Source organism: Pelophylax lessonae, assembly GCF_965119305.1.
Source record: "Pelophylax lessonae genome assembly, chromosome: 6".
Classification (NCBI taxonomy): Eukaryota; Metazoa; Chordata; class Amphibia; order Anura; family Ranidae; genus Pelophylax; species Pelophylax lessonae.
The window spans coordinates 188,936,855-188,960,360 of record NC_138773.1 but is presented as its reverse complement, the minus strand read 5'-3'; the positions used below and the strand labels follow the sequence as shown (position 1 = coordinate 188,960,360).

General features: G+C 47.5%; 1 protein-coding gene across 1 annotated transcript in view; it reads left to right on the top strand.

The window, feature by feature from the left end:
- Positions 1-587: 587 nt before the first annotated feature.
- ORC2 (origin recognition complex subunit 2) overlaps positions 588-23,506 on the top strand; it is a 135,429-nt gene continuing 112,510 nt past the window's right edge. The window contains exons 1-2 of the mRNA XM_082261318.1: positions 588-773; positions 21,096-21,199. Of these exons, the coding sequence (XP_082117444.1) occupies positions 21,106-21,199 (94 nt within the window). The 5' untranslated portion in view covers positions 588-773; positions 21,096-21,105. The remainder of the gene's footprint in view (positions 774-21,095; positions 21,200-23,506) is intronic.

The window sequence follows — 23,506 nt, the reverse complement described above, 5'->3', positions numbered from 1 at the left end:
TAGTATGTCCCCATACGTATGTATAAGCAGGAATTACACTTGTCTTCAAAACTGAAAAAGCAGAAATCTTCCAATAGGGATAATGGTCTAAAATGAGAATTTTCTTCACTTTATAGAGATTTACTTTCATTTCCTGTTCGGTCTTTGTGACAGGAAGTGAAAGAAAATCTCTCCAACAGGACACATAGAGCATAAAATAAACTGACAGGAGTTCTATACCTTCTCTACACTATCCAAAACTGAAACAAAAGGTTTAGGGCATACATACACGCTACTCATTTTGGTTAATAGTTCAATTTCAATACACGTGGCTTAGAGGAGTTCTGTAATAGTGAAGCTCCCAGAGTTGGAGCCTACCGCTAGTTCCTGGTTAAACAGTGCTGTCAGAGAAGTAAACAAAAGAGGTAACATACACTTAGCTACAACCCGCCCTACTAGTACACTACATGTGAATACAAATGACAGCCGCTAGCCATGCACGCTACAATAATAACACTCACCTGCTCAACTCTCAACAAATATGGCGACGCCTACAGTCCACATGTGCGCTGCGGGTACGTCATCACGCATCGTTCCGCCCCCTCCTCACAGGAGCTCCCCATCCTGTCCGTAGACTTTCGCTTTTTTGTTCTCAGCGTCCTATTGGCTCAAACTTTCTAGCCTTTTCAATGATTGGTCCCGGTGTAAGCATCTATCGCATGATTGGTTGAGCTCGTTCTCGCATGGACCCTACGGGAGTGACGAGTGTGTGGCGGGAGAAGAGAGCGGAGTCGGTAAGGCTGATGTGTAGAATGGAGGGGGAGGGACTGTGCTGTGTTGTATATGAGGAGTGTAGTTTCTGTATAATGGAAGAAGTGTGAAATGCCCATAAAGGAACACCAGCTCTGAGGAAGTGACTTGTGAGTGCTCTTTGGGCATGTCCTCACATATTGTCATGTGTTTCCAGGGACGGTCCTGACTGGATTTTTCTCACAAACATTGTCATTGCTGGGCATTCAAAGCTGAACTCTGGTTGGGGCTGTTGCTGCACTACAAGGGTTAAACATTTATTCAATCGCCTTTCCCTGTCGTATTCCAATTCCCCTGCAGTCTTCTTCCCAACTGCACCCCCAAAACTGCTTCTCAGTCCTCCATTGGTCTCAGGCACAATGATGTCATCATGTACAATGCAGGACCAGCAGTCCTGCATTGTAAGCAAAGATCCAGAGACCCCGCCCACTGGAGGTGCATCAAATGGAAACTTTGCTACCGAAAATGCAGGATGCACTTGGCAAAAAACAGATTTAGAAAATGACAGCTAAAAAAATATATATATATATATATATATATATATATATATATATATATATATATATATATATATATTACACATACAACATTTTTAATATCATGAATTTTAAAGCGGAGTTCCACCCTAAAAATGAAGTTTGCACCGACCGCTAGCTTAAAAACACCTGAAAAAGAATTGGATAATTAAAAAAATGTTTTAGTTTCACTTACCTTGTTTTTAATGAAAATATACTTACCTTCTTCCTCTTTCTCCCTCTGCGGACACGGCGCCCAACGTCACTTCCTCCTTGCATTGACTCCAGGGAGATAAGCGTCATCAATCCCAGGAGTCAATGTGCCTGCATCGGTGTCACTCGTCACTTCCGGTGCAGGCGCGTCATTCCTTGCTAAACAGCTTCTTGGCATGCCCAGAAGCTGTGCAGGGATGACACGCCTGCCCCGGAAGTGACGAGCAGGGCGTTCTGGGACTCCGACATCACCGATGAGGACGCTCTGGCTTCAGCTGCCCACACCTGAGATGGCAGCGCTGGACAAAACATAGTTAAGGTAAGTATTTCTCCTTACAGGTAAGTGAAACAGGGGACAGTTCAGAGGCTATCGTTACTTAAATGCACTAGCCCTGACTGTCCCGGGGGTATTTTTAGCTAAAAATATTTTTTGCACAGAACTCCGCTTTAAGATAATATGAACTTTATTGTCACCCATTTTTGGCACTTCTAGCACAAGAAAAGCTCAAGAAAAATGTATCCCTTTAACCACTTCAGCTCTGGAAGATTTACCCCCCTTCATGACCAGGCCTTTTTTTGCGATCCGGCACTGTGTTACTTTAAGTGACAATTGTGCGGTCGTGCGACGCTGTACCCAAATAAAAACTGATGTCCTTTTTTTTTGTTTTTTCCCCTACAAATATAGCTTTAGTTTGGTGTTGTTTGATCACCCCTGCAGTTTTTATTTTTTGCACTAAAAACAAAAAAAAAGGCAGACAATTTTCTTTTTTTTTTCTAAAAAACACATCCAATAAAAAAAAAAAAAAATCTAATTATCTTCATCAATTTAGGCCAATATGTATTCTGCTACATGTTTTTGGTTAAAAAAAAAAAAAAAAAACAGTAAGTGTATATAGATTGGTTTGCGCAAAAGTTATCGCGTCTGCAATTGATGGGATATTTTTAGGGAAGTTTGATTTATTTTTATTATTTTTTATTTTTTTTTGTTTTACTAGTAATGGCGGCGATCAGCGACTTATAGCAGGACTGCGATATTGTGGTGGATAAATCGGACACTAAAGCCCCGTACACACGTACCGATTGTCGGCCGTAAATATTCGGCCGACGACCGATCGGCCGATTGTAGGCTTGTTAGTATGATGCTTCCGACAGCCGACAGCGCATTTTCAGCCGAACAGAATCTGTCGTGCAGGCATTAAAATTTTTGTTGGCCAACACCAGAACGGCCGATTGTTCGCCAGTCAGTACAGAATTCGGCCAACAGACAGCAGATTTGCAAGACTGGGTATGCTCAGAAAAGAAAAAACACGGAAAGTTAACCATCACATGACATCACTTCTGCAGTCGGCTGTTGTTGGCTGACAAAATTCGTGTACAGTCTTTTGCACTTTTCAACAGACACGACAGCCCTGGACAAAAGACGGCCGATCGTTCGGTACGTGTGTACGGGGCTTTAGTGACACTTTTGGGGTCCAGTGACACCAATACAATGATCAGTGCTAAATAATATGCCCTGTCACTGTACTAATGATACTGGCAAGGAAAGGGTTAAAATCGGGGACGATTAACCACTTACCACCTGCCGCAGATTTACTGCGGCAGGCTGGCTCGGCTGTGCGAAACGACGTAGCCCTACGTCGGTCACACGCGTGGTGCTGGAGGGGCGAGCGGGTGGCGCACTTCCGCCCCCACTAGGCAGTGGGGACGCCGATCTACGGGACCGGCGGTCGTAATTGACGCCGGCCACCAGTGATCGCTCCCCGCTGAGAGAGAAGGAAGATCAGCTGTTGTAAACACAGCTGACCGTGCTTCTCTCTGAAATGATCACAGGTCTCTGTGGTCATATCACAAGCCAATCCCCTACACAGTTAGAAAACACCCCCTAGGCTCACACTTAACCCTTTGATCACCACTGTGTTAACCCCTTCCCTGCCAATGTCATTATTACAGTAACCGTGCATATTTTTTGCACTGATTACTGTAATAATGTCACTGGTCCCCCCAAAAGTGTCAAAAATATCAGTTAGGGGTCCGATGTGTCCATTTTTATTTTTCTTTTTGTTGTTTTTTTTTTTACCAAAAATATGTAGCAGAATACAAATTGGCCTAAAATGATGAAAAATTTAGATTTTTAATTGTTGTGTTTTTTTTTTTTTTTTTTTTTTTAAATGTTATATAGCCGAATGTAAAAAATGTTGTTTTTTTTTTCAGAATTATCACTCTTTTTTTTCTATAGCGCAAAAAAAAAAAAAAAAAATAGCACAGGTGTTCAAATACCACCAAAAGAAATCTCTATTTGTGGGAAAAAGTTTTATTTTGGTACAGTGTCGCACAACCACGCAATTTTCCGTTAATAAAATAACGCAGTGCTAAATCGTAAAAAAATCGCCTTGTCATTAAGGGGGCAAATTCTTTCGGTCCAGAACTTGTTAAAGGGTTAAATGTGTTCCCTGGGAGTGCTTGCTAACTGTGCGGGGGATGTTTTGACTGGGGAAAGACAGAAACACAAGATCTCCATCTTTTCCTCTCACAGAACGGCGATCTGCGTTGTTTACATAGACCGCTGTTCTGCCTCTCTGAGGAAACGATCGCCGGGTGCCAGCGAACATCGGGCCTACCGGACCCGCTGATTGGCTCCTGCTGTGTCCAATCACAGCAGGAGCGGGTCGTGAGCTGCGTGCATGCATGACCCAAACCCGGACATAAAGATGACGTGATTTTGTGCTAAAGGGCCACCCTGCCACAGTACATATACGTGGGGTGGTCCATAAGTGGTTAAATTCTTTGTATGTCTTCACACTGGTTCACTGCGCTTCCGTTGTGATGTTAAAAATCCTGCTTGCTTGCTGCATTTTTGATCAGTTAAAAGAAAAAAAAAAAAACACCTCCCCATTGAAAATGCATCAATAACGCACCGCTGTTACATTTTTGATGCGGTTCTTGAGTCATGTGACCTATGAAAAACACACTATAAGCTAGAGCTGCAGGATTCTGGATAAAATGAGAATCCCAATTTTTTTGCTTAGAATAAAGATGACGATTCTCGGCGTAACACCATCTTTTACAATATACAAAAACATTGGGCTAAATTTACTGTTTCGTTTTTTTTTAAATTCATTAAAGTGTATTTTTTCCCAAAAAAACTGTGTTTGAAAGACTTCTGCGCAAATATATTGTGACATAAAAGACTGCAACAATCGCCATTTTATTTCTCTAGGGACTCTGCTAAAAAAATCTATATAATAATGTTTGGGGGTTCTAATTAAATTTCTAGCAAAAAGTACAGATTTTAACTTGTAAGTAACAAGTGTCAGAAAAAGGCTTAGTCTTTAAGAGGTTAAACTGCCCTCCTTTACAGATGGAAGTTCATTCCTTTTGATCTAAAAGAAGGAAGTGTCCATTCTTACTGTCCATTCACACTGGTACGACTTGTCAGACAACTTGGTCAGCCTGACAAGTCGTGCACCGTCGCTCCCATTGAGTAGTACAGGACCGGTTCTAATAGACACAAGTCGCTCCGACTTAGAAAAAGGTTCCTGTACTACTTCGGGGCGACCTGGAGGCGACTTGCATAGACATTCATTCTGTGAAGTCCGTGCAAGTCGTGCTGCACGCGACTTCACAGGTCGCCCCCTAAGTCGGAACGACCTAATGTGAACGGGGGGGGGGGGGGGGGCAAAAAGACACCTTGTAAAGAATTGTGTTTATAGTTATACAGCATCCTTAAGGGCTCTTTCACACGGGCGTTCCGTATGTCCGTTTTTCATCCCGGATGAAAAACGGACATAATGTATCTCTATGTAAATACGGATGTCAGCGGATGATCATCCGCTGACATCCGTTTTTCGTCCTTTCCGTTCAGTTCAGTTTTTTGGAACGGAAGAGAAACCTATTTTTCTCTTACGTCCTCCCGACAGTCGCCGCCTCTTCATATTCGTCACAATGGGGTATTAGACTTTGCTCCGAAGGAGTAGCTAGGCAACAGAATATGTTAACATTAAAGCTTTTAACATATCCCACCCACAGGGGGTGGTCCCCTCAGTCAATACCCTCCTACTTCCTGCAACCATATCTCAGTTTCAATGTCTAGCTTGTCAGGAGTAGCTGGATCTCTCTATGCTGGGGCTTTTTGCCTCAGCCTTTCTCTTCTTTTTTGATTTTTTGTTTGAGTTTTTTCTCTCTCTTTACTTAGCTGTTCTTTTTGTCAGCATTAGTTAGTTCTTCTGATGAAGAGGATTCGTGCGGGCTGGGTCTCGGGCTGATCCCCCTGGTCGCAGGTCGTGGGTCAGTGGCTTCCCAGCCTGCCATCGAGCGTTCAGCCAGGTAACGCTCCTGGCACAGTGAACGACCCATCCCTGTTCGGTGCAGGGATGATTGGTGAGGTGGCTACCTCACTGGACGCTGTGCGGTTTCTTAACCCCGATTTTTTGCGTCCTGGATGCGACTCTCCCTGCCTCATGTGCAGCGGCTTGTTCGCCTGTGCGGGTTCCCCACGCCGTTAAGAGGTAAGTGTATCTATGTGGGGACCTGTCTGTCGGGGGGGGGTGTCAGTCTGGGACTGTGTAACCTGCCTCTGTTCGCACTGTTTGTCTCCCTATCGCTCTGGCTGCATGCTGTGGGCTGCAGGGGGGGGGGGGGGGCTGTGTGGCACTGTCTGTGTCAGCCTGTGTACAGTGTGAAGGGCTGTGTGCTGTGGGGCATGTTTTTGTCATGTTTGGGGCACGATACAGCGATCGCTGTGGCGATCCGCCATGTTTTTTTTTTTTACATGGGTGGTGTTATCTGCATCACAGTAGTGGGGGAGCGGCGGTTTCGGCGCCAAACGGCGCCATTTTGCCTGCGCTCGCTCCAGCCGCATGTTTACACTGCGGGCGGCCATTTTCTTGTAGCCTTCCATAGGCTTTAATAGAGCGCCCTGATTTCATCACTTCCTCTTTCCTGGGTGCACCGATCGAGGCGGCAGCAGCAGCAGCAGGGGTCTCCTCAGGTTTTATCCTTCTGTTTCTTCCTATATCCATTGCCTGTGTTCAGTTTTATCCCTGTGGGGGTCTCATTGTGCTAGTGTGTGTGTGCGGTGGGCTGCGCTCGCCGCGCTTGTTAAAGGGGCAGTTAACCCTTTATTCTCCGGCATATTTTTTTGGGGCAAATGGATTCTCAGGAGGGCAAATTTCCTGCCACCTTGGTGGGAAGCCAGGGGACTGCTGTTTCCCCCCCAGGGGGGGATTTAGCCGAAGTGGTGGCTAACCTTGCTGCTCAGGTGCAGATGCTGGTGGCTGCTCAATCCACTAAAAGACCCAGAGTTTCTATTTCCTCTGATTCTGAGGGTGAAGGTGATGGGGCTGCTATGGCTGGGGTCTCCTTATCAGGGTCCCGTTCCTCCCTGGATCTCGTGGGGTCCGAGGTGGAGGCTGAGGTTGAAGGGGTTGATTAATTCTCCCCCTGGCTCGCCTGAAGAGCTCGCAATCATGGATGAATTGGTTGCTTCTATAAAACAAACGCTGCGTTTGCAGGATGAACTGTGTCCCCCCGCTGCCTTGGCGGCTTATGGGACGCAGAAAAGACGCAAGACATCGCAGGTCTTTCCCTGCACTGATGATTTTCAGCGCGCTGTTAAGGAACAATGGCGCAATTTACGCAAACCTTTTGCTGTGCCAAGTAGGTTCAGGCTGCATTATCCTTTCACGCCTGCCACTGATGAACGGTGGTGTGTGCTACCCCCGGTGGATCACGCAATTGCGGTTTTGAACAAATCCACTGCGATTCCTGCAGAGGATACCCCGGTGTTCTGAGATGCCACGGATAGGAGAATGGAGTCTCTTGCCCGTCATACTTATTCTGTTACGGGTTCGATGCTTAAAGCTCTGTTTGCCTCTCTTATGGCAGCCCAGGCTGTCGCAAGTTGGACGCAGGTGCTTAGGCGAGTCCTAGTGGCTGATTCGGCCTCGCCGGCGACATTGGATATGGTGGATCAAATCCATCAGGGTGTCATGTACCTGTGTGATGCGGACTTGGACTTAGTGCCGTTGGCTGCACGTGTACAAAGCGTGGCGGTGTTGTCTCGCCGCCTGGTTTGGTTGAAGTGTTGGTCGGTGGACCAATCTTCGCGCAAGACCTTAGCCAATCTGCCTTATGATGGATCTCGCCTTTTTGGGGAGTCCTTGGATACGTTGATAAAGGGGATCACGGGCGGTAAGAGCACGCTCTTGCCCCACTTCCCCCAAGGCTAAGGGGGCTCCTGGTAAGAAGCATACTAATTTTCGGCCTCCTCAGGGGTCCTTTCGTGCCTTTCGGTCGCACTACAAGGGCAAACCGTTCAAGGGTCAAGGCTCCCAAAAGAAGCCGTGGTCTGGTAACATAGAAAACATAGAAACATAGAATGTGTCGGCTGATAAGAACCATTTGGCCCATCTAGTCTGCCCAATATATCTGAATCCTATGAATAGTCCTTGGCCCTATCTTATATGAAGGATAGCCTTATGTCTATCCCATGCATGCTTAAACTCCTTCACTGTATTTGCAGCTACCACTTCTGCAGGAAGGTTATTACATGCATCCACTACTCTCTCAGTAAAGTAATACTTCCTCATATTACTTTTAAACCTTTGCCCCTCTAGTTTAAAACGGTGTCCTCTTGTGGTAGTATTTCTTCTTTTAAATATGCTCTCCTCCTTTACCGAGTTGATTCCCTTTATGTATTTAAAGGTTTCTATCATATCCCCTCTGTCTCTTCTTTCTTCCAAGCTATACATGTTAAGGTCCTTTAACCTTTCCTGGTAAGTTTTTTCCTGTAATCCATGTACTAGTTTAGTAGCTCTTCTCTGAACTCTCTCTAGAGTATCTATATCCTTCTGGAGATATGGCCTCCAGTACTGCGCACAATACTCCAAGTGAGGTCTCACCAGTGTTCTGTACAGCGGCATAAGCACTTCCCTCTTTCTACTGCTTATACCTCTCCCTATACATCCAAGCATTCTGCTGGCATTTCGTGCTGCTCTATTACATTGTCCTCCCACCTTTAAGTCTTCTGAAATAATTACTCCTAAATCCCTTTCCTCAGATACTGAGGTCAGGACTGTGTCAAATATTCTATATTCTGCCCTTGGGTTTTTACGCCCCAGGTGCATTATCTTGCACTTATCCACATTAAATTTCAGTTGCCAGAGTTCTGACCATTCTTCTAGTTTTCCTAAATCCTTTTCCATTTGGCATTTCCCTCCAGGAACATCAACCCTGTTACCTGGGTTTACCTAACCCTGGTAAACAGAAGTCCGGTTAGTCCGGACCCGCTGCCCATAACAGTGCGGCCTGAAGGGGCGCCCTCACCCAGTTCTGGGGTGGGGGGACGCTTGCTCAGTTTTCTTCAGCCCTGGCTGGCCCGCGTGCGGGACCGGTGGGTTCAGGAAATCGTTCGATCTGGCTACAAGATCGAGTTTCTCTCTCGGCCGGAGAGCAGATTCTTTCCCTCAAATCTTCAACTGTCTCCGGAGCGTTTGCGGGACCTGCACTTAGTGGTGCGGGACCTGAGGGCTCAGGGAGTGGTGGTTCCGGTGCCTCATCGGGACAGATTTCGGGGGTTTTATTCCAATCTGTTCACTGTGCCCAGAAAGGAGGGCAAGGTTCATCCAATTCTGGACTTAAAGGCCTTGAACCGCATTGTGCGGGTTCGCAAGTTCCGCATGGAATCCCTGCGGTTGGTAGTGGCTGCCCTGGTTCCGGGGGAATTTATGGCCTCCATCGATCTGAAGGATGCGTACCTTCACATCCCGATTTTCGAGGGTCACCAGAGGTACCTTCGATTCGCCATTGCGGAGGATCATTACCAATTCGTGGCGTTGCCTTTTGGTCTCGCCTCGGCTCCTCGGGTTTTCACCAAGGTGCTTGCACCCGTTCTGGCTTTGTTGAGAGCTCAGGGCATCTCTGTCCTTGGTTATCTGGACGACATTCTGGTTCGGTCTGCGTCCAGACAGGGTCTGGAAAAGGACCTGTCTGTCACGATGCAAACTCTACAGGAGTTTGGTTGGACGATAAATTTTCCAAAGTCGACGCTGAGTCCGTCGGTTCGTCTTCCCTACCTGGGAATGATCCTGGACTCGATCCAGGCGAAGGTCTTCCTGCCGGAAGACAAGCTCAGGACTCTTCAGGAGGAAGTCAGGTCCCTCAGGGACAGTCCGTGCTTGTCCCTCCAGGCGTGCATGAGATGTCTGGGGTTGATGGTCTCGGCCTTCGAGGCGATTCCCTTCGCCCAGTTTCACACGCGGGGTCTCCAAGCGGAGATCCTGTCCAAGTGGGACGGGCGACCCCAATCTCTGGATCTTCTCATTTCGTTGAGCCTTTGCACCAGAAGGGATCTTCTGTGGTGGCTCCAGTCCCCGATGATATCGGGGGGCAAGTCCTTTCGTCCTATCTCATGGACAGTGATCCCCACGGATGCCAGCCTGTGGGGCTGGGGTGGTGTTCTGGGCGTTCTGTCCGCCCAGGGAACTTGGTCGGAGGAGGAGTCCTCCCTTCCGATCAACATTCTGGAATTGCGTGCGATAAATCTCTGCCTTCGTCACTGGACGGCCCGGCTACAGGGCTGTCCGGTTCGGGTGCAGACGGACAATGCCACGGCGGTGGCCTACATCAACCACCAAGGGGGCACCAGGAGTGCCCGAGCGGCTCGGGAAGTGGCCGACATTCTGTCTTGGGCCGAGACTCATGTCCCGGCAATAACGGCAGTTCACATTCCGGGGGTGGAGAACTGGCAGGTGGACTATCTGAGTCGCCAGACCCTGGATCAGGGGGAATGGTCTCTCCACCCGGCTGTCTTCCAGATGTTGTGCGCGAAGTGGGGTCTTCCGGATGTGGACCTGTTCGCGTCTCGTCTGAACAACAAGGTTCGTGGCAAGGACGCGCGACCCTCGGGCAGACGCATCAGACGCGTTGGTGGTCCCGTGGCATCAGTACAGACTGATGTATGCGTTTCCGCCGATTCAATTGCTGTCCAGGTTCCTTCGCAGGTTGCACTCGGAACGCAGCACGGTGATTCTTGTGGCACCGGACTGGCCTCGCCGGTCCTGGTACGCAGACCTCGTGAATCTGGCGGTCGACGCCCCATGGCGTCTACCTCTTCGAGACGATCTCCTGTCTCAGGGCCCGATATTCCATCCTGCTTTACAGTCGCTGGCTTTGACGGCCTGGCTGTTGAGACCGAGGTCCTGAAGGATAGGGGTCTCTCCCCTGAGGTCATTCACACTTTGATCAACGCGAGGAAACCTTCCTCAGGGAAGGTCTATTACCGTACTTGGAAGGCCTATTTTTCCTGGTGTGAGTCCAGGGGGTTTTCACCTCGCACGTACTCGGTTTCTCTAGTGTTGTCCTTCCTTCAAACGGGTGTCGACCAGCGTTTGGCGCTGGCTACGGTCAAGGGTCAGGTGTCTGCGCTGGCCGTTCTTTTTCAACGTCCCGTGGCTTCCAACTCCTTGGTTGCCACTTTTGTTCAAGGAGTGTGGCATCTGGTCCCTCCTAGGAGGGAACCTCTGCCTCCTTGGGACTTGAATCTCGTTCTATCTGTGTTACAACGTGCTCCTTTTGAACAGATCAGGGAGATCTCGTTGTCTATGTTGTCCAAAAAGGTCGCCTTTTTGGTGGCGATCACTTCGGCTCGCAGAGTGTCGGAGCTGGCGGCTTTGTCCTGCAAGTCTCCGTATCTGGTCATTCACTTGGATAAGGTAGTCTTGCGACCCAATCCTTCTTTTCTTCCGAAGCGAGTTTCGGAATTCCATCTCAATGAGGATATTGTCTTACCTTCGCTGTGCGCGAAGCCTAAACATCCGAAGGAGGTGAGGTTGCACTCTTTGGATGTTGTTCGGGCGATAAGGGTTTACCTTAAATCGACTGAATCTTTTCGCAAGACGGATTCTTTGTTTGTCCTTCCGGAGGGTCCTCGGAAGGGTATGGCGGCTTCGGCTTCTACCATCGCCAAATGGATCAGACAGACCATTGCACAGGCATATGCTTTGCAGGGAAAAGTTCCTCCTGTGCCTGTGAAGGCGCACTCTACTAGATGTCTGAGTACGTCTTGGGCCTGTCGTCATGGGGCTTCTGTGGCCCAGGTGTGTAAGGCGGCGACCTGGTCGACCGTACACACTTTCACAAAATTCTACAGAGTAGATGTTCAGGCATCGGCAGATGCTTCCTTTGGCCGCAAGGTTCTTAGTGCGGCAGTTCCTTAGGGTCCTTTGTTTTGGACCCCTGGCTGTTTGGGATACGTTTTTATCCCTGGGTTATTTGTTTTTCCTGGGTTGTTGCTCCTGTTGAGCAAGTTTTTTTTCATATTGCCCAGCTGGTGTCCTTCCTTTGGTAAGGTTCCTTTCTTTGCTGTGGAGACTGCGTTGCCTTACGGCGCGGCTGCGTTTCCCACCCCTCATGTTTGCACTGCTTTGGGACGTCCCCATTGTGACGAATATGAAGAGGCGGCGACTGTCGGAGGACGTAAGAGAAAACGGAATTTTTGTAAAATCTTACCTGTAAAATTCCTTTCTCTGAGTCCTCCGACAGTCGCCGCCCCCGCCCCTCTTTTGGGGTTTGGTTGTATACTCTACTGCTATTCCACTGAAACTGAGATATGGTTGCAGGAAGTAGGAGGGTATTGACTGAGGGGACCACCCCCTGTGGGTGGGATATGTTAAAAGCTTTAATGTTAACATATTCTGTTGCCTAGCTACTCCTTCGGAGCAAAGTCTAATACCCCATTGTGACGAATATGAAGAGGCGGCGACTGTCGGAGGACTCAGAGAAAGGAATTTTACAGGTAAGATTTTACAAAAATTCAGTTTTTCTTCCGTTCAAAAAACGGAACGGACGCAAAAACGGATGTCAGTGGCGTCATCCGCTGACATCCGTATTTACATAGAGATACATACAAAACAGACAGACGGACCGGATGACACAAGTGTCATCCGTGTCCATTTCAAAAAAAAAAAAAAGGACCTGATCAGGCAAAAAAAAAACTGAACGCCCGTGTGAAAGAGCCCTAAGGCTGTTGATAAACATTTGCTGGGGCTGCTTTTTTTTTTTGTCAGCTGTGAGTGAGCGGAGAATGTCTCTGTAATGTTCCATTCACATATAGGCGTTTTTGATTGCGGGCAGAATTGCTGCGATTCTGCCCGCGATCCCAAACCATTGCAAGTCACGGGACACCTGTGCGATTCCAGTGACTTGCAATGGCACCCCAAATGGGGCGCAACCCCATAAATTACCCAAGGTTTTGGTAAAATATTAAAGATGAAGTTACGCCTGGTAAGTAGATACCCAACATGTAAAGCTTTAAAACTGAGCTTGCCCGTAAAACAAAGATATACTTTGACATCCTATCTTTTTCCATTGGCACACGCTTTATAATCCCCTACAGGTTATTAGGTTGGAATTAAAGAAGTATAACCTCCCTAAAATGATTGCTCTCACTCTGGTGTGCACAGCAATGCATAACCTGTGTAGCGCAAGCAAAATTTGAATATGTAGGTGCCCCAACCAGTGTGTTTATGATGAAATGTACATAGTAGCGATTATTTTATGACACTTTTTTTATTTATATCCCAGAGGGCACAAAAAGTCCTCCATGTTATATAATGGGGTTGATTTACTAAAACTGGAGAGTGCAAAATCTGGAGCAGCTGTGCATGGTAGCCAATCAGCTTTAACTTCAGCTTATTCAATTAAAGTGGTTGTAACTAGGGATGATCGAACGGTTCAGGTCGACCATCGGTTCGACCCGAACATTGGATGTTCGATATTCGGCCGAATACCGAACTTTTTGCTGCAAAAGTTCGGTATTCGGCCACCAGAACCGCCCAAAATGCACTGGGACAGGAACTGGGCTTTAAAAGCCCGTGATTGGCCCAGAAACGTCTGCAAAAGCCAATGAGGGGGCAGGAGTCTCCTAGGAACGTGATTGGAGTGACTACGGGGACCAGAGGCCAATCAGGAGTGTATACGCCCCACACTATATAAGATGGCCCCGCCTAACCCCTAGCACAGTTATCCAGAGCCTGTTGAAGAGAGTTGAAGCAGTTCTGTCTGACTCCTGCTTGCTACATCACATTTCCTATATATCGAGTGGTTCTAAAGCTCCATATAGCAGAATTGTATTTAGCTTACAGCCATTGTAGTTAGATACAGCGATTGTGCTGGTTCTTAGAGTTACAAAAAAAAAAAAAAAAAAAAAACTTAAGGGACAGTGTCAGTCTTCTGCTGTATGGAGCTTTCTATTTGGTGGAAAGGGATATCTAGTGTAGTTAGGGAACTTTGTACTACATTAGTTAGATTTGAAAATTTAGTTTCTGTAGGGAAAGTGTGAGGGTTCTGTTTAGTGAGCACGTGGCACAGTGCTGCTCTATCACAGCAGGTGTACGTGCTTGCTAGGCAGCAAACTACAGTGACAACTTAACGCCTGTTGTTCAAAGCGTTAGGTGCACTGTACAAAAGCCTTTGCAACTGTGCGTGACACGCAACTGCTGTGCTGTATCCAGCGACAACTGTGGGTCGCATAGCAGTGTGCGTTTTTCACCGCACACAGTTGCCAACGCATCAGTGACAACCTAACGCCTGTTGTTCAAAGCGTTAGGTCCACTGTGCAAAAGCCTTTGCAACTGTGCGTGACACATCTGCTGTGCTGTATCCAGCGACAACTGTGGGTCGCATAGCAGTGTGCGTTTTTCACCGCACACAGTTGCCAACGCATCAGTGACAACCTAACGCCTGTTGTTCAAAGCGTTAGGTCCACTGTGCAAAAGCCTTTGCAACTGTGCGTGACACATCTGCTGTGCTGTATCCAGCGACAACTGTGGGTCGCATAGCAGTGTGCGTTTTTCACCGCACACAGTTGCCAACGCATCAGTGACAACCTAACGCCTGTTGTTCAAAGCGTTAGGTCCACTGTGCAAAAGGCTTTGCTACTGTGCGTGACACATCTGCTGTGCTGTATCCAGCGACAACTGTGGGTCGCATAGCAGTGTGCGTTTTTCACCGCACACAGTTGCCAACGCATCAGTGACAACCTAACGCCTGTTGTTCAAAGCGTTAGGTCCACTGTGCAAAAAGGCTTTGCTACTGTGCGTGACACATCTGCTGTGCTGTATCCAGCGACAACTGTGGGTCGCATAGCAGTGTGCGTTTTTCACCGCACACAGTTGCCAACGCATCAGTGACAACCTAACGCCTGTTGTTCAAAGCGTTAGGTCCACTGTGCAAAAAGGCTTTGCTACTGTGCGTGACACATCTGCTGTGCTGTATCCAGCGACAACTGTGGGTCGCATAGCAGTGTGCGTTTTTCACCGCACACAGTTGCCAACGCATCAGTGAGAAATATGCCTGGTAGACCAAGAAAAGGCATACGTGGCCCTGCTGCGGAAAGGGGCACAGCTTCTAGGGTGTCTAGAGGCAGGGGTGGACGTGGTGGTCAGTCCTCAGCCAGGCCACCATTTGGATTGTTCTCCGGCAGTGGCCAAGCTATACGTCCACAGTATGTACAGGAGGTGGTGGACTATATGAACAAACCCTCATCATCGGCATCATCTGCAACTACAGTGACCCAGGCAGAGAAAAGTGGTCAGTCTTCTGCAGTTGTCAGAACAAATACAGATGAGTCCATGTCCACCTCATGTCCTCCCTTAGACCCAACTTCAGACATGGCAGAGGAGTCAGCTGAGCTGTTTGACCACAGTGTCGGCCATCTACTCCAGCCTGATGCTCAGTCCTTTATGGAGTCTGATGTTGGGTCTGAGTTTGAGGAGGAGGCAGAGCAAACAAGAGGGGAGAGCAGACGGTCTGCTCCATCTAAGGCCGCACCTGTTGTCTCCCAGGCCAGGCCTGATGCTCAGTCTTTGATAGAATCAGATGTTGGGTCTGAGTTTGAGGAGGAGGCAGAGCAAACAAGAGGGGAGAGCAGACGGCCCGCTCCATCTAAGGCCGCACCTGTTGTCTCCCAGGCCAGGCCTGATGCTCAGTCTTTGATGGAGTCAGATGTTGGGTCTGAGGTTGAGGAGGAGGCAGAGCAAGCAAGAGGGGAGAGCAGACGGCCTACTCCATCTAAGGCCGCACCTGTTGTCTCCCGGGCCACTATACACACCTCATCTTGCTGGGCCTTTTTTGAGACATCCCATGCAGATAAAACAGTTGCGATCTGCAAGATTTGTAAGAAGGGTATAAAACGTGGCAAAAATGTCAACCACCTGGGTACAAGCTGCCTAAACAGGCATTTGACAACCCACCACTCGGCCCGTTGGCAGGAGCATTTAAAGAACCCACAAAAGGGCCAAAGATCGGTCAGTCGGCCTCCTAGTTCTCCTCGCGCTCCTCCTCATGCTCCACCTGCTCCACCTGCACATCAGTCTGTTCCTGGCCCTGCTATAGTCACTCGTCACCTGTTGGCAGCCTCCACTGGCAGGGATGATGATATAGCAGGCAGTGTCGCATCTACCTCCAGCACACCACCAGCTGTAACATCTAGACGCCAAATTTCGATTCCACACATGCTGGAACGAAAAAAAATGTATACTCCCGCCACCCACATGCCCAGCGTCTAAACAGTAGTTTGGCTAAACTACTGGCTCTGCAACTATTACCATTTAACCTGGTAGAGTCTGCTCCCTTCCGTGACTTCGCAAAATGTGCAGTTCCACAGTGGCAGGTGCCAAGTCGGCATTACTTTTCCCGTAAGGCCCTGCCATCCCTATACCAACATGTGGAAGGCAATGTAGTGTCGTCCCTGGCCAAGTCAGTCAGCCGTAAGATACACTTGACGGCTGACACTTGGTCAAGCAAACATGGGCAGGGACGGTACATTTCTGTCACTGCTCACTGGGTGACACTGCTTGCCAGCGGAAGGGATTGTAGCCAGGGCTCGGTGCTGCAGCCAGTGTTGCCCCCACGTCTGCAAACAGCTGGTGGTGTCGCTGATCCGGGTAGATCGATCACTTCTACCCCCTCCTGCTCCTCCTCCTCTACCTCCTCCATGCCCTCCTCTGCAGAATGGTCCTTTGAATATGATGAGGTACCACGTAAACGTTCAAAGGGCCATTCTATGTCTCAGGCCAAAAGGTGTCACGCAGTGCTGCAGCTTGTGTGTCTAGGGGACAGGCAGCACACTGCCCCTCAGATTCTTGGGGCTCTGCAGGCACAGGCCCAGAGGTGGTTGACACCACGCCAGCTGCAGCCAGGGATGGTGGTTACTGATAATGGGTCAAACCTCCTAGCCGCCCTTCGTCAGGGAAAGTTAACCCATGTGCCATGCCTGGCGCATGTCCTGAATCTCGTGGTACAGCGGTTTTTGAACTCGTACCCGGGAATGCAGGATGTGCTAAGGATGGCAAGAAGGGTGTGCAGTCACTTCAGGCGGTCGTACAGTGCCACTGCACGTTTGGCCGAAGTGCAGCGCGAGTTTCACCTGCCGGTACACCGCCTCATCTGTGACATGCCCACCCGCTGGAACTCCACCTTGGCTATGCTGCAGCGCCTGTACACGCAGCAGAGGGCCCTCAATGAATACCTATGCGAGTACGGCACCAGCACTGGCTCTGCGCGCCTGGGCTTCTTTTCACCACGGCAGTGGCTTTTGATTAAGGATGCATGCGCTGTCCTCTCGCCATTTGAGGAGGCCACAAGGATGGTCAGCCGGGACAGCGCATGCATCAGTGACACCCTACCGGTACTGTTTTTGTTGGAGCACACTCTGCGTGGCATTATGGACAGGGCACTGGAGGCAGAGCAGCAGGAGGAAGAGGAGGACTTCCTTGCCTCTCAAGGCCCCCTTTATCCTGAGAATCCTGACCCCATTATGCCTAGCTCCCAGAGGCCCGAGCAGGATCCAGGGGTGGAAGAGGAGGAGGAGGACGATTCTGCGGGAACTTTTGCAGGGTTTGAGGAGGAGGAGGAGGAAGACATGCGGCAATCTGCAAGGCCTAGTTTGACTCCCTCGGGACACTTTGGAGTAGTACGTGGCTGGGAGGAGGAGGAACCCGTTGAAGATAATGTCGTTATGAGTGACCCCGAGGAGTCAGCTTCTCAGGCCTTCGCTAATTTGCGACGCATGGGAAACATCATGCTCCAGAGCCTGCGAAAGGACCCCAGAATCAAGGCCATTAAAGAGACTAACCACTATTGGTTGGCCACCCTACTTGACCCCCGGTACAAGTGTAAAGTCTCGGAGCTTTTCCCATCCACCCAGAGAGTCCCCAGGATCAAATCCCTTGAGGACAGTCTCAAGAGGAATCTGGTGAACATGTTCCCCGACTCCCGTAGGGTGCAGGGGCGGGGACAACCTACCATGGATTCTACTGGTGGTCACGAGAGGAGCGTTGGAGAAGGCGTGCGGTTGACGGATGCCTTTCGGTCTTTTTTTAGTCCTCACCGCCCAGGCCTCTCAGCTGCCACATCGCATCGACACCGTCTGCATCACATGGTGGACGATTACGTGAGGGCACAAAGTGACACAGAGGGCTTTTCATGTGACGAATCCGATCCACTGGCATACTGGGTCTTAAGATTAGACCACTGGCCAGAACTGGCCCAGTATGCCATGGAGTTGTTGGCCTGCCCTGCTTCCAGTGTCCTATCGGAACGGGCATTCAGCGCAGCAGGAGGATTCGTCACAGACCATCGAACGAGACTCTCCACCGACTCAGTCGACCGTTTGACATTCATTAAGATGAATCAGTCGTGGATATCAAGCTTTGATGCACCTGATGCAGACCTTGTAGACTAGGCTATCGTTGTGATGTGGCAGTTGAGCCTCAGTTTAAGCCTGGACCATGGTGCCACCCTCAAACCCTCCTCTCATTCTCTTTACGTTCACAGAACCTCATTTTGGTTATGACAAAAACGACAATGTTTGCGCACCTGTTCCACAGGTGCACACCTTTACAATTTTTGGGCCTCCTTCAACACCAGCTCTTTGGGGTTAAGGTGGGGAGGCTATGCTAAAACAAAACCGACAATGTTTGCGCACCTGTTCCACAGGTGCACACCTTTACAATTTTTGGGCCTCCTTCAACACCAGCTCTTTGGGGTTAAGGTGGGGAGGCTATGCTAAAACAAAAACGACAATGTTTGCGCACCTGTTCCACAGGTGCACACCTTTACAATTTTTGGGCCTCCTTCAACACCAGCTCTTTGGGGTTAAGGTGGGGAGGCTATGCTAAAACAAAAACGACAATGTTTGCGCACCTGTTCCACAGGTGCACACCTTTACAATTTTTGGGCCTCCTTCAACACCAGCTCTTTGGGGTTAAGGTGGGGAGGCTATGCTAAAACAAAAACTACAATGTTTGCGCACCTGTTCCACAGGTGCACACCTTTACAATTTTTGGGCCTCCTTCAACACCAGCTCTTTGGGGTTAAGGTGGGGAGGCTATGCTAAAACAAAAACGACAATGTTTGCGCACCTGTTCCACAGGTGCACACCTTTACAATTTTTGGGCCTCCTTCAACACCAGCTCTTTGGGGTTAAGGTGGGGAGGCTATGCTAAAACAAAAACTACAATGTTTGCGCACCTGTTCCACAGGGGCACACCTTTACAATTTTTGGGCCTCCTTCAACACCAGCTCTTTGGGGTTAAGGTGGGGAGGCTATGCTAAACAAAAACTACCATGTTTGCGAACCTGTTCCACAGGTGCACCCCTTTACAATTTTTGGGCCTCCTTCAAAGCCAGCTCTTTGGGGTTATGGTGGGGAGGCTCCGCCAACACCAAAACTACCATGTTTGCGCACCTGTTCCACATGTGCACACCTTCATAATTTTTACGCCTTCTTCAACACCAGCTCTTTGGGCTTACAGTGGTATGGCTCCGCCAACACCCAAACAACAATTTTTGCGCACCTGTCACACAGATGCATATCATTGTAATTTTTTTCCTTACAAAGGCAATTATTGCTTTCATTACCAGCACTTTCATAGGGATATGGTGTCAAGGCATCGTCCGCACCACCAAATGCCCAATTTTTAAGCATCCTTTACTTCTATTCAAAGTCAAGAGACAACAGTATTCATCCAAAACATCTCTAATCTTGTTCACTCTGCACTACATTGTGGCCCCTACCCCTAACCCTCAATGTATCCGTGCATATATGTCTGTTTCTTGTGAGATTTCAAGTTAAAGTGCACCAAACACCATTTTACATGAAATAAAGTGCATCTACATACATCTTTGGACTTCTTGAAACATTTGGTAATAATAGCCCCATTGTGGAAATACACCCGTTAATTATATGCACATTTAAAGAGACAGCACCTTTTTCCAAAAAAACCTCTAATCTTGTTCCCAGTGCACTGCATTATGTCCCCATCATACACATTGGCTGAGCCGTTGATTAGGAGCAAAAGAAAGGTGCGGTTAAGCAAAAAAGTCATTTTTGAAGGTTTAGTATGCTGTAATTCTGGTTCTGGACATGCTACAGAGCTGAAACTTCACAGGTACACCTTTTAGAACCCCCAGACACTAAATCCAAAGAAATCTCTCTTTTTTTTTTTTTTTTTTTTAATTTTTTCAATAATTGGCTATCTATCAAAAACGACAATTTTTAAGAACTTTTTTTTGTGTGATTAATAGTCCCTGGGGCATGACCCAGAACCCTAGGCACTTTTTAGGGGCATTTATTGGGTTTTAGGGCTTAAAAATGGTGTTTTTTGATTACAGAAGTTCGGGTCCCATTGATTTCAATGGGGTTCTGAAATCCGAACCGAACTTTCGTGAAGTTCGGGTGTTCTGGTCGAACCGAACTTTTCAAAAGTTCGATCATCCCTAGTTGTAACCCCACTTGGTTATTTTCAGGATAGCACCTGTCTTCCTTATTGCTATGTGCCCAGTGTATCTGTTTTATAAATAAAAAAAAAATGCCGTTCTATACTTTTATTTCCTAGCGCCACTTGGCGCTCATGTGACCAGCCACGGCTCCCTTTCCCATCCTGACAACTACAGCTGGAGGGGCCGAGAATCTCCCGCTGACGTCAGTCGGGAGGAGGAGATGAGAGAGAGAGATGGCCAGTCATGTGAGCACCGTATGGCACTCGGAAGTAGGGTATAGAACAAATTTTTTTTAATAAAACGGATACACCGGGTACAAATCATTAAGGAAGACAGGTTAATACCTGAAAATAACAGTTATTTCTGCAGGAGAGGAGGGGCAGGCACTGACACAGCTGACAGGCAGAGATATGAAGGGGGGGGGGGGCACGGGAGAGCTGTGAATGACGGAGGCACGTAAACTGACCACAGTGTCAGTGCCCAGCAGACATGACAAACCGTGGTCAGTTTACTGGGGAGAGGGCAGAACCAGGCTGGATCAGCCAGGTATTTTTTGGTGAAAGAGAGGACCAAATTACACAGCACAAGCACAAATACCACCAAAAGAAAGCTCTATTATTTGGAATAAAAGAACAATAAGTTTATTTGGGTACCATGTCGCACGACCATGCAATTGTCCGTTAAAAATAATGCAGTGCTGTATCTAAATAAATGGCCTGGTCAGGAAGGGGGGTAAATCTTTCAGAGGGCAAGTGGTTAAGTAAGTGTAATGAAAATGTTTTCTAATTTCTTTTACAGGTTGGAAAACATGAGTCATGACACAGTTCAAGAGAATAAAAAGCTGCAGGTTCACTTTGTACCAGATGAAGATGTTTTGGAGCATATCATCGATAAACAAGAAGGTGTGTCATTAACATTACTTGCACCAATGACAGTCCTGATAAAACAATATTTAATGTCTGTAAACCTCTGAAAATAATGTGACATTCATTTCAGTGTAATGTGCCTATATTTTCAAAGGATTTCTACTTTAAACTATTTTGAGTTGCTCGGTTTTCAAGCTATTGGGACTTGTTTAAACTAGCATCACCTTCTGAAGAGTGACCTGCGGGGGGGATTGCTTTTCAAAGTTGGATAGTAGGAGAGGAGGCTTTAACCACTTGCTGACCAGCCGGCATAGTTCTACTGCGTTAGGTCAGCAAGGTTACGCGAAACGGCGTACATGTACGTTGCTTTGTGTAGCAGTTAGTGTAGGCGCACGTGCCGAATGGCTGGAGGGGGAGCCAATCAGTGGGTCCAGTGGCCGCGATGTCCACCAGGCACCCGCGATCGCTCCCCGTGGAGACAGAATGGTGGTCTGCTGGTGTAAAAACGGCAGAACTCTGTTTTGTGAGTGGTGAACACAGGGATCCTGTGATCCTCCTATTTAGGATTACAGGTCTCTGTGTTTATCCAGTGAGCCCATCCCCCACACAGTTAGAAAGCACCCCCTAGGCACACATTAACCCGTTGATCCCCCCTGGTGTTAACCCCTTCCCTGCCAGTGTCATTAGTACAGTAATCGTGCATATTTTTAGCACTGATTACTGTAGTATGTCACTGGTCCCCCCCCCCTCAAAAGTGTCAAAAGGCAGGTGGTCCAATCTGTCCTCTGCAATGTCGCAGTCCTACTACAAATTGCTGATCGCCGCCATTGCTAGTAAAAAAAAATAAATAAATAAAAATTATATCTTTCCCCTAGTTTTTAGATGCGATAACTTTTGTGCAAACCAATCAATATACACTTATTGGGGTTTTTTTTACCAAAAATATGTAGCAGATCACACATTGACTTAACATTTTTGAAAAAATTAGATTTTTTAAATTATATTGGGAATAGCAGAAAGTAAAAAAAAAAAAAATATATATATATATACCGTGAAAATTGCTTTTGTTGCTTTGTACAGTAAAAAAAAAAAAAAAATATATATATATATATATATATATATATATATATATATATATATATATATATATAATATATATTTATTTATTTTTTTTTTTTACACTGTACAAAGCAACAAAAGCAATTTTCACGGTTCAAAACCACCAATTCCTTTCTCCCAGCGCCAATAAGAATAATGCCAATAAGAATGCAGTTGTGTAACGCTCCTGCGTTTTACGTATGATGTGGATTTTCAGCTGCAGAAATATTCCACTTCAGTAGTCATGTAGAGAAACGCTGAGACACCAATCCCAACTCTCAATGACTCATCATGTGTGGATGATCTCAATTCAGCAAGTAAATACACACACTCAATAAGATGTTTCCTAGAGTGACTTATGTATATAGTAACACAGTGATGATAGGCTGAAGAGACAGGTTGGGTAGAGATGGTAGATGACAGACACTTGAAAGGAAATGTTCTTGAAAGTAAGATAGTAGCAGATGGGATGCAGATAGGTTTAGCAATCATGTATGGTAGCAGATGACAGAGTAGCAGGTGGACATACAAGAGAGATCAACCCAGTGCAAGAACAGGTGGTAGTAGGCTCAAGAGCTAGCAATCTTAGATAATGCAGATGTAGTAATAGTCCTTAGTATGCAGAGCTAGATAGTGTAAGCTTTAGTATAAAGGTTATAGAGGTTTCCCCTGTGGGGTACTTATCACTAATAGCAATGTAGCAGAGGAGAGGTTCGGCAAGAGCGGATGATCCGGTAGCGGGATACAGGGATCAGCGCAGCGTGGTTCCGACAGCGAGGTATGCTTGCAAGCATGAGAGCTTCAAGACAGGTTAGCATCAAGGCACAAAGCAGTTTGAACGAACACATGTGAGTGAGAGCCGGCGATCTAAATAGCCATCCAGTCCGGCGCTCAGTGATGACAGCATCAGTCTTAAAGGTGTATGCGCACCTTAACCAAAAGAGAATGGTGGGGCGCATACACTTATGAAAGAGTAATTAGGGTACCCAAAGGTACCAGAACATTACAAGTTGTAACACATGTAACTGCAAATGCAAAGACCAATTGATAAAAGTTACATACATACGATTTTGGCACTACTGGCAGCTGCTATCATAAACATCAGTCCTATAATAAAATGTCTATACTCTTCACATGAAAACTGTCGTGTTAGCAGCGCTCTTTGGAAGGAAACTACCTCCTCTGCCTTTAAGAGTCCATGATAGTTCAACACTAAAATAATAGGAGTGAAATCCAGACAAATCC